General features: G+C 35.3%; 1 protein-coding gene across 3 annotated transcripts; it reads left to right on the plus strand.

Annotated features, from left to right (window-relative positions):
• Positions 1-9,393: 9,393 nt before the first annotated feature.
• LOC113322968 (protein NRT1/ PTR FAMILY 7.1-like) lies at positions 9,394-12,781 on the plus strand. 3 transcript variants are annotated; one of them, XM_026571176.1, is made up of 6 exons: positions 9,394-9,527; positions 9,968-10,009; positions 10,415-10,589; positions 10,672-10,889; positions 10,980-11,539; positions 11,625-12,781. In XM_026571176.1, the coding sequence occupies exons 2-6, from the start codon at positions 9,971-9,973 to the stop codon at positions 12,487-12,489; spliced, it is 1,857 nt and encodes a 618-aa protein (XP_026426961.1). In that variant the 5' UTR covers positions 9,394-9,527; positions 9,968-9,970; the 3' UTR covers positions 12,490-12,781. The 3 variants fall into 3 exon arrangements, with proteins under 3 accessions (XP_026426961.1, XP_026426964.1, XP_026426962.1); XM_026571179.1 differs by having other exon boundaries at positions 9,405-9,457; XM_026571177.1 differs by lacking the exon at positions 9,394-9,527 and adding an exon at positions 9,618-9,743.
• Positions 12,782-12,956: the final 175 nt, after the last annotated feature.

Below are 12,956 nucleotides of genomic sequence, written 5' to 3' on the forward strand. Positions count from 1 at the left end.
CGAGTGGCAGACCACTTGATGTAAAGAAATGGAATTGCAGATGTAACTAGAAAGGGACGTACACTCCTCTCGTTTTCCTTATGATAAGTCATGCCTCATTTAAACAGTACATTGGTGATCAGTACTATCACTTTTTATTAGGACTTCACATTTTTTTTCTTTCTTATTTTTGAACGGACCTTTCCTGTAATGAAATAAACACCAATGAACACAGAATATTTCTTTTTTTCTTCTTATTTCCAAAGATAAGATTTGATGGATTATATGCTGGTTGCTACGCATCAAAATGATAATCTATAAATGTTGTTCACAAAAATGAGACCCAATATTTATTCTTGTGCGTAGACCTAAACATTTATTTTTTTTAACACAAGAATATCCTATAAGAAAGTAGGCTTGAGGTGATTGAAAACAACTAAGTTCTTGGCAGTCTCAGTCTCAGACTCTTAGCCAAAGGATACATGTCACACCGGCCTGAATTCATTCATTATTAAAAGTAACTCAGGTTGAGGTCATTCAAGTTGACCAAGTATCATCACCATCTACCCATCAACCTAAATGGCAGACAATGAGTACAGTTTTAATTTGTGATTTGAAAAAAACGGATAAGCAGTCTACAGTTTGATAAGCAGTGACACTCTCCAGTCTTATTCTTTTTCTTCTCGTATTCATTCGATGTTCATATGGATTCGGATTTCTTATCTTCCTTAAAAGAAGAATAAATGTCAGGGTCCGAATTGACAAACAGCTTTCAGGTTAACCGGATACAACAATATAATATTAGAAAACAAAGTAACGAGTACCGTTCATGCAGTTGGTTCAATCCAAATCCAACAAAAGGAAATTATTTCATTATATTTTTCTTTTCTTTTCCTACCATACAAAAGTGCCTTAAACAGTAGCTATATCTGCATACCATCTTGAGAATGCACTGTCGCGTTTTACTAGAATTATTTCCCAGTAAACCACAAACTGGCCTTTGAAGAATCGAAGTAGTTTTGAACCTTTGGGAATCAATTTATTCGAATATAATTGGAAATTGTCTGCTCCTTTGACGAGTGAGCGGTACAGGCTTGACATATAACAGCGAACGTCCTAAGCTTGGTTAAAGCCTAACACTCATAACCAACCAAGTTGTATGCATGACAAAAGAACATATGGTATGAGATGTAATGTGTGGAAATGACTACACTCGTTGACTTAGACTATGACGGAAGTTAGGATAACATGTTCTATGGACCACGAAATTTTAATACTCGACTTTGGTTCACAAGTTTTTCATGACTTCTTTATACTACTGTTCCATCATTAGTCAAGAGTGTATTTAGAAGTGGAAACTGAGTGAATGCTCCTCATTTTCTGGATTCTTCGCAGTATCCCTAAAAAATATATTTAAAGTTTTTAGAGTTTTAGTTTTTGGCATGTCTAAAAATTACATTAAGTCCCAGATTAGGTTAATGTTTCACGTGTCAATAACATATTAGTTCAGTTTTGTTATCCAGAAAAATACTCATTATCATTATCCACTTAAGATATACCCTTCCGAGAATTTGTGAACAATCCTGAAAAACGACGAGAATTTAAATAATCCTTCCATTTTAGAATGTTAGAGATAGTATCGCACTCCCTAAGTCCTTAGTACATGTATTTTACAACCCAGTAACTTGATGCAATTATTCTATTTTTACAAATGGGGTTTTCGAGGATAGTCGGCCCCACAAATTGTTAAGATTGATAATATCATTATATACATTATTAATGGGAGTGGATCCATTGACATAAATTCATGATTTAATTTTTCCACCATCAGATGTAAGTGACAGATAATCATAAATCCTGAAATAAGTATGAATTATTAAATCAATTCAATTGAAATAATTTGATTGAATAATCGCAATTTTAAGGTAAAGGCATTTCTATAGACGCGCAGGCAATTTTTACAACATAAATGCATATATTTCTCAAGGGAGGGAACTCTGGGAGAGGCTTTCCATCACAATTCTTTACATATTATAACAATTCTTCAGGCCAGGGGTATTACAATTCAAAATTGATGTGAATTGTAAGTTTTGCAGTAGTGAGGAGGAAACAGTTGATCTGTGTTTTTTTCATAGTCCCCTTTCGAGGGGATTTGACATTTATTCTTAAGGGATTTCAAGATAAAATGGGTCTTTTCGAATACTTTCCATCAAAAAGAAAAAAAACAAAAAAAAAAAACAAAAAAAAAAGATTGCTTGGCGTCAGAATAAGCTGGTGGATAAGAATGAAAACCTTTGGCCCATTTTATTTTTTTGTTATTTGTTGGATGATTTGGAAGGAAATGAATATGATCGCTTTTGGAGGCAGAGCTAAGACTACAGATGAAATAGTCTTTATAATCAAGTCCACCATTATGTTATCTTATTAACTTTCGAAGGTGTTCAGATTGATCTTGTTGTTTCAGTTGGAAATCTTCATTCACCATTAATTTTTCGTGTTAACCATTTAAGTTTATTTTTAGTATAAATGATTTTGGGTTGTTTGGACTTCAGATCACACAACTTTGTGACCATATTTTAATTTAAGTTATAACTTTTTCTTAATTATAATTTGGGTTTCAGGACTCGAGCTCCATGTCTTGACCATCCAAATGATAGTTAGATAAGTGAAACCAATAATTTAGATCTACCTAATATTTGATTTATTTACTAAGTATGCCTTCATCTTCTTGCGAGACCATGTTTTCTAACTGTTAGAGCACTGCTCGGTCGAACTCGCAAGTGTTGTTATCTCAAGCTTGTTTGTCAAGTTTAGTTGATCAAAACTATATACTTGATTTCTAGTCTACTTATAGCTATGTCTTGGATTATGATAGAATGTGTAGTTGAGCTTTAGACTTCACGACGTTCACCAATTGAAGAAGAAGATTTACTAAGGAGCTTGGAGGAACTTCATCAACAAAATGGTATGTGGAGACTAATTATCTATCACTCAGAAGTCTATTCTATTCTATCTTCTAATGAGACTAAGTCGTATAGCTATAGAGACTTTTACATTATATACATTTGATATTTCGGTCCGAGTTTATCTCACTTATCTATTTCTCGAAATATGTGTTGGAAGCTTTTTGCTTTAGCTATGTTCATCATATTCTCGACGAGTTTAGTTGGAAACAATCTATTTGTTGGAAACTAAATATTAAGTCAAAAGATGACCATGTGAAAATTACCTTGAACATCTTATATGATTTGTGTGAGACTGTCATTTGATGTTAGCTTGGGAGATTTCGTATTGATCATTCGATCACGTGAAAATTAATTGAAGCTAATGGTATGTGTGAGATTACCATTGTCGTCTTCCAAGAATGTTTAAATAATTGAAATTAGAGTTTAGAACAATTACCCATGTCTGAATACAACACGGTATCCATACCTAGTATGCGAACTGTATTGTGGTGATTCAGGTCCAGAACTCTTGTTTGTGTACCTAGTATGCGAACGGGTTTACCTGAGAAGGTCCGGAACTCTTATTTTCGTACCTAGTATGCGAACGGGTTTACCTGAGTTGGATCCAAAATAGTTGTTCGCGAACCGGTTTGCGAACGGATTGACTAGGCCAAAGTCCGGAGCTGCTGTTCGCGCACCTTGTTTGCGAACACAGTGGTGAAGTTATAAAATCGGTTATATATGATTCTCATACTCATGAACTAAAGCATTTATGATATAAGGAATGCAAATTAACTTTGAAAACCGTGGCTTAATGTTCATGAATTGATTCTTGTATAAGTACTTTGTACGATTATGAATCAAACCTATTTTTATTCAATTTTTTCATATATATTTATATGAGATAAAGAAAAATTAAACAACTCAATTTGAAACACAATTAGATTCATTTGATTATCTATCATGATTCATTGATCTTCATTTTTGATGTAGAAGTGTTAGATGAATACGGCTAAGACAAAAGTGTGCATATGGATTACTTCGGTTAACTATTATTGAGCCAAACCAGTATACACGTTAAGGTACGGTAACCCATATCTAAATATAAGTATATTTTATTTGTGGGGTAACAAGCTAAGACCATCTAACGGTGGAGATTGATTTCTTTATTTCTAAGCAGACTTGGCTCGAATCTTAAATCAGGATTTCATCTAACGGTGAATATTGAATGCTTTGTGCTATCTTAGCTCTGATTGTAAGCAACCATGATTTGAAAGACTATATAAGAGAGAACTCTAAAAACTGGAAAACCTAATCCCAACACTTAACTGTGTCCTAGTTGCAAACTAGAGCCGATTCTCCTTTAACCTACGTATCCAAAACCATTATTAGGTTGACGACTTGAAGGCTTCATTTGGGATTCGTGAAGCCAGATCCAACTATTTTCTATGTAGTTGTGTATTCTGATCTTACTTGTTTAATCTTATTGAGTTTTATCTTCTCTAAGATTTAATTGAGATTTATCTCCGGTAGGTAAGATATAAAAAGTAATCACAACGGTTCTTCGTCTCAGACTCTTGTGATTCTACAATAACTTCTTCTGTTAGTCAGTTATGTTATTGTGAGGTGACTAATATTTCTAGCTAGGCTGATCTTCGAGAGTATAAGACCTGATTATTAGTTGGTTCCCGTTCACCTTGATCTTTGTATCAAAAGACGGAACAAACAGAATAAAGGATAAACATATTTGTGGGAGACATATTTGTTTATAAGTCTTCGTCTTTGGGTCGTAACAACTCCTAATTGTGGGTGAAATCAGCTAACAGAATCAAAAGAGTACGCATACCTAAGTGGCCGGACTAAGTTTGGGTTCGCCAGTATGCGAACGGGTACGCATACCTCCAAACTCAGTTGAATTTCCAGACATGAAATTTACGCCGGTACGCATATGGGTGTGCATACTAGGTTCCCATACTTTCATTAACCAACCAGTACGCATACGGGTATGCATACTATGGTTCCTGGACTTGGAATAACATGCAACAGTTTAGCATACAAGTACGCGTACTGTGCTATATCCAATCATGGTTAATTTTTCTAAACTCCCATTTCAATCATTGAAACGTTCTTAGAAGACGACAATAGATGTCTCACACAAACTATTAGCTTGAAAGCGATTTTCAAGTGATCGAATGATCAATACGAAACATTCCGAGTCTACATCAAATGACTTTCTCACACAAATCATGTAAGATGTTGCCAGGCGATTTCACATGATCATCTTTTGACTTTCGTCAAGAATATAAGATGAACTTGATTAAAGAGAAAGCTTACCAGCACATATTTCGAGAAATATGTAAACGAGTTAAACTCAGCTCGAAATATCAAATGTGTATAATCAAAGTCTATACAGCTATACGACTTTTGTCTCAAATAGGAGATAGCGTAGATAGACTTTTGAGTGATAGATGAGTTCAAGTCTTCACATACCTTTTGTTGATGAATTTCGACAAGCTCCCCTTAGTAGTTCTTCGTCTTCAATCGATGAACGCCGTGAAGTCTAATACTCAACTACACTTACTATCTTAATCCGAGACTTAGCTATAAATAGACTAGAAATCAAGACTTATAGTTTTGGAAACTAAACTTGACAAACAAGCTTTAGATATAAATGCTTGCGAGTTCGACTGAGCAGTGATCTAACACTCGTGGTTATGGCGGTCGAACCACACCCAATATTTCCATTCACCGTCTCTTAAATTGAAGACAAGCTTAAAGGGGGAATTATCCTTCCTCGTATGAGTCTTGTATACCCTATTAGTCTTCTTTGGATATACATAACCCTTTCTCTTGTGGCTACTATTCTCCTTGTACGACCCACTTCTCTCGCAAGCCATCTCAAACCGAATATCTGAACCTTGGGTATTCCTCACTAACACACACATGTTCTTACGAGCCGTCTCTTTAGCCCAATCAATTGCTTCTTGTTTAGAATTTATTCCCTACATAAGGACAACCACAGAATATTATAAGGTTCATTATAAGCAATCCCTAAGTGAAGTTCAAAATACTAGGTGAAAAGTATCCTTTGGTAACATACATGAGGAATGTTATAGTATTCCGACGTATCTCGACCAAGCGGTCTTGCATTTGTTGGATCATTTTATGTCACAATCTAAGAAACGGAAGAAAATGAAATTAAATTAATGAAAGGAAAGAAAAAAAAAACTATGCCGGACTACAGTTCCGGCATGCTCGACATTTTTTCCGGCATTGCCGACATATGTTTGAACTGAACCGACAATCATGACCAAATTTGAAATCAACGTCGGAACCTTGTTTGCCAGCATGCTCTTTAAATATGGTTCAACGCCAGTACATTGTGCCGGCGTGGTCGATAAATAACCAACCACACCGATATTTCACTTGGGAAGTCAATGCTTCCTGTATGGTATTCTTGAGGTACCGACATGGTAACTTTGGTATGGTACCATGCCTTTAGCGTATTTCGTGTAATATTACGTGATAGGTAAAAAGTAACTTCTCTACCAGCATGTCGTTTTTGGTTGAAGACAATGTTGGCATGCATGTCAAAATGGGGGATATTATTGGCCGACATGGCTGTAGCATGAAACTATACCGCTAAGATTTTTATTTACCATGGACCCCACTTTTTGTGTGTCACGCGGTGGATTCCATGGGATTTTCATCCCAATGGATCTAGAATCATTGAAAAAAATACCACCTTGTGGGTTTTGGTGGGTCCGCACTCCCAAAAACCAACAAGGGATCCACTTTTGTGTCAGTCGGTTTTTCTTTTGTTTTGGCATTTTTTTACCTCAGTTCATAAAACATTTTTGGATAAAAAATCTATATCAATAAGGAATATTTAGACTTTGGGTCCCGACTTTGTGACCGGCTTTGAATTTGGGTCCTGGAAATTTTTTAATTAGAATTTGGGTCTCAGGACTTGAGTTTACCGTGTTGACGGTTATAAATGTTGGTTAAATATGGAAATGACCAACTAAAATCTTGGATTCGTTTTATTTACTAACGCTACCCCTTTCTACTCTGTTAGAAGTTACTGCTTTTGGTGTTTCGAACGAGCATCTATCCAGGTATGAGTGTTATCTAAGTAGAACAGCAAAACAACAAGGGAAAAATCATCATAATAATGCGCAAAACAATTTCCAATATCATCGTCCTTCTCATTTTCTTAAAAATCCTAAATCATCAAAGATTAGAATTTAACGGCAGTAAAGAAGAAACCTTAGATGGTGGTGATGGAAAGTTGAATAACCATACAAAGTGGGGATTATAAGTGTTCGATCCAATTGGGTATCTAATGATGGAGTTAGAGACTTGGATAAGGATTCTGAGACCCCTTTGAAGGAATTAGGTGTTACTAGTGAAACAAATTAGGGGTTATGTGATTGGGCAATCTGATGGTGATGGTGATAAAGAAATTGATGCCGCGGTTATTATCGAAGATGTTGTTCAAAATTAGCGTAATAGATTGGATGATATTAAAAATATGGATACTAATGCTGTTGGGTCAAGACGTAAACTGTATTACGCAATTGAGATGTACCTTCATCTTCGTCCCTTGTAGTTTCCGGATAAAATTGTTACCTTTTTCGGTGGTTGAAGTTTGTGCGATGTGTATGCTTGTAGCAGCAACAATAGTAGAGTTACCTGCTCGTTATACACTTGATGTTGATCTTGAAATGTTGTTTCAGTTGATGGGTATCGGGTGTTTGGTTTTATTCCTCAAAGTATTAGATGTATTTTCAAATTACACGTTCAACTCACGTGTTAACACTAACTAACGGTGTTAACGAATATAACTCAACTAAAAAATAAAATTATTTTTATAACAGTCAAGACGGTCAACTTAAGTCATGAGACTCAAACTCTAATTAAAATTTTGCTAGGACCCAAACTCAAAACCGGTCATAAAATCGGGACCCAAAATCTAAATAGCCCTATCAATAATGGCTCCGAAGATCCAATATCAATATATATATATATATATGCGCGAGGCAACCAATATCTGCTCAAAATTTTCTTTTAATAATAACAATAATTAAAATAAAAAAAATGAAGGAAAACACATGTGATGCTGAAGTTACCCGATAGCTATCAGTGGAAGCTCCATAATTAGATCGGATGAAGATCTCCATCATGTGTGGGAGAGGTTTAAGAAACATCAGATCATACGAAGATCATAAATACACGGGAAATCGTACTTTAGTAAGCAACCTTGGAATAAAATACGACGTCTTTGTACTATTATTCCAGAACTCTTGTTATTGATATCAGTCGGCGGAAACTGTGAGGAAACATCAGAGTCTATGCTTCAGAAAAACAAAACAAAAATCAGAGTCTGATTCGTATTTGAATATTAGCTGCTTCCGTACTGTTAGTGGTGCTGTGGTGGTAACTTAGTTTCACCAGGATTTTGTGCGGATGTGCCATTCCATGACCTTAGCTACTTTTCACTGTTGATATTTAATGTTGACAACTTAACCTATTCACAAATGTTCCTACATATAAACACGTACTATACTACAGGTATCTGGCTAAGGTTGATGCATACGGATACCGACAGAAGTCATGGTCCTGCACTCCCAGGACAACCAATATTGTTCATCATTCTCTTCATTTTTACCTGTATTACCCAATTCTCCTCCTAATTTGTCGTCTCTTGTGTAGTTAGCTACATGAAACATCTTTCGTGACGTTAACCATAGTGATGGTTTCTTTTCCTGCAGAAACGTGATGCAATCAGTAATGGTCCATGCAATGATCAAGGATAGCATATTTCACCCTCAATTTAGATAAAAAGCCTGACTCTGTCGTCAGGTATTTTTGTTCTTGTTGATGCTGTGATCGTGGTGGTGTTTTTAGCCCATGGAGCCAGTTCACATTTGTACTATATATCTGACAACAAAATCGTGAGATATTTATTCAACAGCCAATTTTTGACAATACATGACAACAAATCCGACTACCACCGGATCCTGGAACTTAGACCGTCCCGATCATTAACTGCACGGCACACAACACATTAGGCATTCTACTCTGTGTGTCATGCCAGCACAGCACAGCACCTTTTACAGTGTATGGTTTTTGATTGAATCCACATACGCAACCACCGGATCCACCATAACCACAAACAGCATCATGATCATCAAGTAAATGAATGTATATATACTGATAGTGCATCAACATCACTATAATAGGGCTGTAAATGGGAGTTTTTACGATAGTACATCACTATGATAATTTGGAACTAAAAAGAAAAGAAAAACAAAGTCGCTAGTAAAACTTTATTTTTGAAAATGAAACCAGGCACTAGCGTCCTCCTACCTTTTCGAGGTAAATAACAAATTATCTTTCTCAAAAATATCCATCAACATTTCCTATATAAGCAACTGCTTCTCACTCGTTTCTTCTTAAATCATTCCTTTTTCCTCTTCTTTTTCCTCTTACCTTATTCTGATAACTTCCTCATTATTCCTTCTTTCTCAGTACGTACTCTCTGATAGTCCAATTGTAGAACACTGGTTTTCGTGTAAGCTATTGCATGTCTTCTAAGACGTAAGAGCTCCGGATATATATAAATGCACGTTTAATCATTCCTCATCTGTAGAAAAATTTTCCGCAAATGTTTGTCTGTTTTGAGAAATATACGTTGTTTTATTTTCTTTCTGTTTACTAATATCATTTTAAATCCAAACTTCTACTGAATTTCAAAGCAAAATTCATCTTCACCTACATTTTGAAGCCGAAAATTCTTTTTTCATTCGAGGAAACGTACGTCAGAGTAATATTGGTTTTGTTACATTGCAAACGAAAGCTCCATTACTCACTTTTGTTATTCCGTCCATTCCCCCTCTGATATTTTTTTTGAAGCAATTCCCACTTTGATATCAAAACACTTGAAACTATCCGTACTTAATTGTGATTTATTTATTTTCTTGTAAATAATTTCATGAGGCATAATGAAAATAAAAATTTCTTGTTTCTTATTTTTGTAGAGGATGGCTTTGAAATTTGGGTTCAACCATGTGGCAACAAAGGTAAGTTAGTCGTCATGAAGATGAAATTCAAATTACTTAATTTCTTTTCTTCAAAAAGTTGTTTTGATTTTAATATTTTCTTTTGGATAAATTTATTCATTAATTTGGAAAGTTTCGGCTTTATAGTATTATTACCATTGTTATTTTTATTTCTTTCTTCTGTTTGAAAATTATTTAAAATTAATTCTGAAGAATTCAATTATTCAATTTTTCTATTTTGAGAATTTATATAATTTGGTTTTGAGAACTAGTAATAAATCAGATAACCACCAAATTAACTTCCCATATTCCCCACTACTTACGGTTATAGGATACGTCAAATTGTTAGTTAATTTTTAATCTCATGTTATTATTACTATTAATCATCAAACAATTAATAACTAAATAAGCTAATTATATTATCAGGTTAAGAAACAATTGTGCTTTTCTCGTGGAACAACATCTGCATATGAAGAAGAAGAATCGTGTCGAAATGAAGGAAAGATGATTTCCGTTGCAAGTGATGGGTCGTTAGATAGAAAAGGAAATCCTGCTTTGAAATCAAACTGTGGAGGATGGAAGATAGCTAATCTCTTATTAGGTAAAACCATGATAACATACAAAATTTAACATATTCGGCATATGATTTTTAGGTGATTAATAGTTATTTATTGGTACCACAGTGAATCAAGGTCTGGCAACACTTGCTTTCTTTGGTGTCAGTGTAAACCTTGTTCTGTTCTTAACAAGGGTTCTAGATCAAGATAGTGCTGAAGCTGCAAACAACATTAGCAAATGGACAGGAACTGTTTACTTGTTCTCCTTAGTTGGCGCATTCCTCAGTGATTCTTATTGGGGAAGATACTTAACTTGCGCAATCTTTCAGTTCATTCTTGTACTGGTAATAATACAAATAGCCAAATTTTTTTATTAATTCATACATCTTAGATCATTAAAATTTTGATTTATTGGATTATTCTTTGATACACAGGGGCTGGTATCGCTGTCATTGACAACTTGGTTACTCTTGATCAAGCCAGTAGGTTGTGGAGATAAAATATTATTATGCTCGAAACCTTCTTCACTTGGTGTTGCAGTCTTTTACTTGTCGATTTACTTGATAGCATTTGGCTATGGTGGATACCAACCAACTATTGCAACATTTGGATCAGATCAGTTTAATGAATTGGACCCAAAAGAAAGACAATCCAAAGCTGTCTTTTTCGGTTACTTTTACTTCGCATTAAACTTTGGATCACTCTTCTCAAATACGATTCTTGTCTATTTTGAGGATTCAGGACAATGGACTTTAGGATTCTTGGCTTCTATGGGTTCTGCTGTTATTGGACTTGCTTTGTTCTATGTAGGAACACCAAATTATCGATACTTTCAACCTAGTGGAAATCCATTGAAACGTGTAGCTCAAGTAATTGTTGCAGCCATGAGAAAATGGAATGTTCTTCCTCCTTCAAATGGTGATAAGCTCTACGAAATGGAAGGGGAGTCTGCTATCAAAGGGTGTAGGAAAATCCTTCATAGTGATAAGTTTGGGTAAGTAACTTAACTATCATAATTTCATATGGTATGACAAGGCTATTTAATTTGGTCAAAAATATCTGATACAATTATTTTTCAGGTTCTTAGATAAGGCGGCAACGATAAGCGAGAAAGATTTATCCGATCAAACCAGTATAACTATAAACCCATGGAGGCTCTGTACAGTAACACAAGTAGAAGAAGTGAAGTGTGTGCTGAAAATGTTACCTATTTGGCTTTGCACCATCATTTATTCCGTCATTTTCACCCAGATGGCCTCACTTTTTGTTGAGCAAGGGGAAGTCATGGACACAGGCACTGGTAGCTTCAACTTGCCTGCAGCTAGTATGTCGGCTTTCGATATAGTCAGTGTTCTTATATTTACCGGTATTTATGGTCGGTTTGTGGTACCAATAACCAGCAGATTCACAAGGAATCCCAAAGGCTTGACGGAGCTCCAACGAATGGGAATTGGAATATTAATTGGATTATTAGCTATGGTTGCAGCAGGAGTTACAGAAATGGAAAGGCTGAAGAGAATTACCTCCACTGAAAGCACTAGTTCATTAAGCATATTTTGGCAAATACCGCAATACACATTAGTTGGAGCCTCGGAGGTGTTTATGTACGTGGGCCAGTTGGAGTTTTTTAACAATCAAGCTCCAGACGGGATTAAAAGTTTTGGAAGCTCACTTTGCATGGCTTCAATGTCTGTTGGGAACTATGTTAGCAGTTTACTCGTTAACATAGTAATGACCATCACAACTACAAGAAACAGACCAGGTTGGATTCCAGACAATCTGAACATGGGTCACCTTCACAGATTTTACTTCCTTATCGCGATTCTAGCAGCAGTTGATTTTGTGATCTATCTATTTCTCGCTAAGTGGTACAAAGGCATCAATCTTGAAACAAATGACGTAGAGGAGGAAGAAGATAGTGAATTGGAAGAACAAGTACAGTGAGGTGGTAATACTAATAATATCCTTAGAAAAGTTTAGTTTTAGCTGAAAACTTGTTCAACTCCGTTATAGTTTTTAAATTTTAATAATTCATGTACTCTATAAACATGACGTGGGGGTGATTGCTTGTTATTGCCTCTCTGATCTTCTTTATGATGTTTAATTACTAGGTTTTGCATGTTTTCGTAGGTCTTAGTAGTTAGGTTCATGAGTTTAAACTCTAAAGACTTGTAACTTGTTGTACTGAAAGAAGACTGTTTTTAATACATCGTTGCAAGTTGCAACTTATATGATATTCCACTTCTTATGTGTTTCAATTCGCAACTATTATCTTTTGTTCGATAAAGAAAGAATATATTGAAACAAGACTGACAGACAACAACAGAGAACATCCCCAACAACTCATGCATTTCCGGCTTCTTTAGCTAGCCACCAAAGTTTACATTGACGGATGTCTTTCTTTGCTATGT

Source organism: Papaver somniferum, chromosome 11 (assembly GCF_003573695.1).
Source record: "Papaver somniferum cultivar HN1 chromosome 11, ASM357369v1, whole genome shotgun sequence".
NCBI lineage: Eukaryota > Viridiplantae > Streptophyta > Magnoliopsida > Ranunculales > Papaveraceae > Papaver > Papaver somniferum.

Bases quoted from the DNA above. Each gene is read 5' to 3' on its own strand.
- LOC113322968 (XM_026571176.1), top strand. From the start codon at position 9,971: ATGGCTTTGAAATTTGGGTTCAACCATGTGGCAACAAAG. The intron at 10,590-10,671 runs GTAAAACCATGA...TTGGTACCACAG, and splicing joins GATAGCTAATCTCTTATTAG to TGAATCAAGGTCTGGCAACA. The intron at 11,540-11,624 runs GTAAGTAACTTA...ATTATTTTTCAG, and splicing joins CTTCATAGTGATAAGTTTGG to GTTCTTAGATAAGGCGGCAA.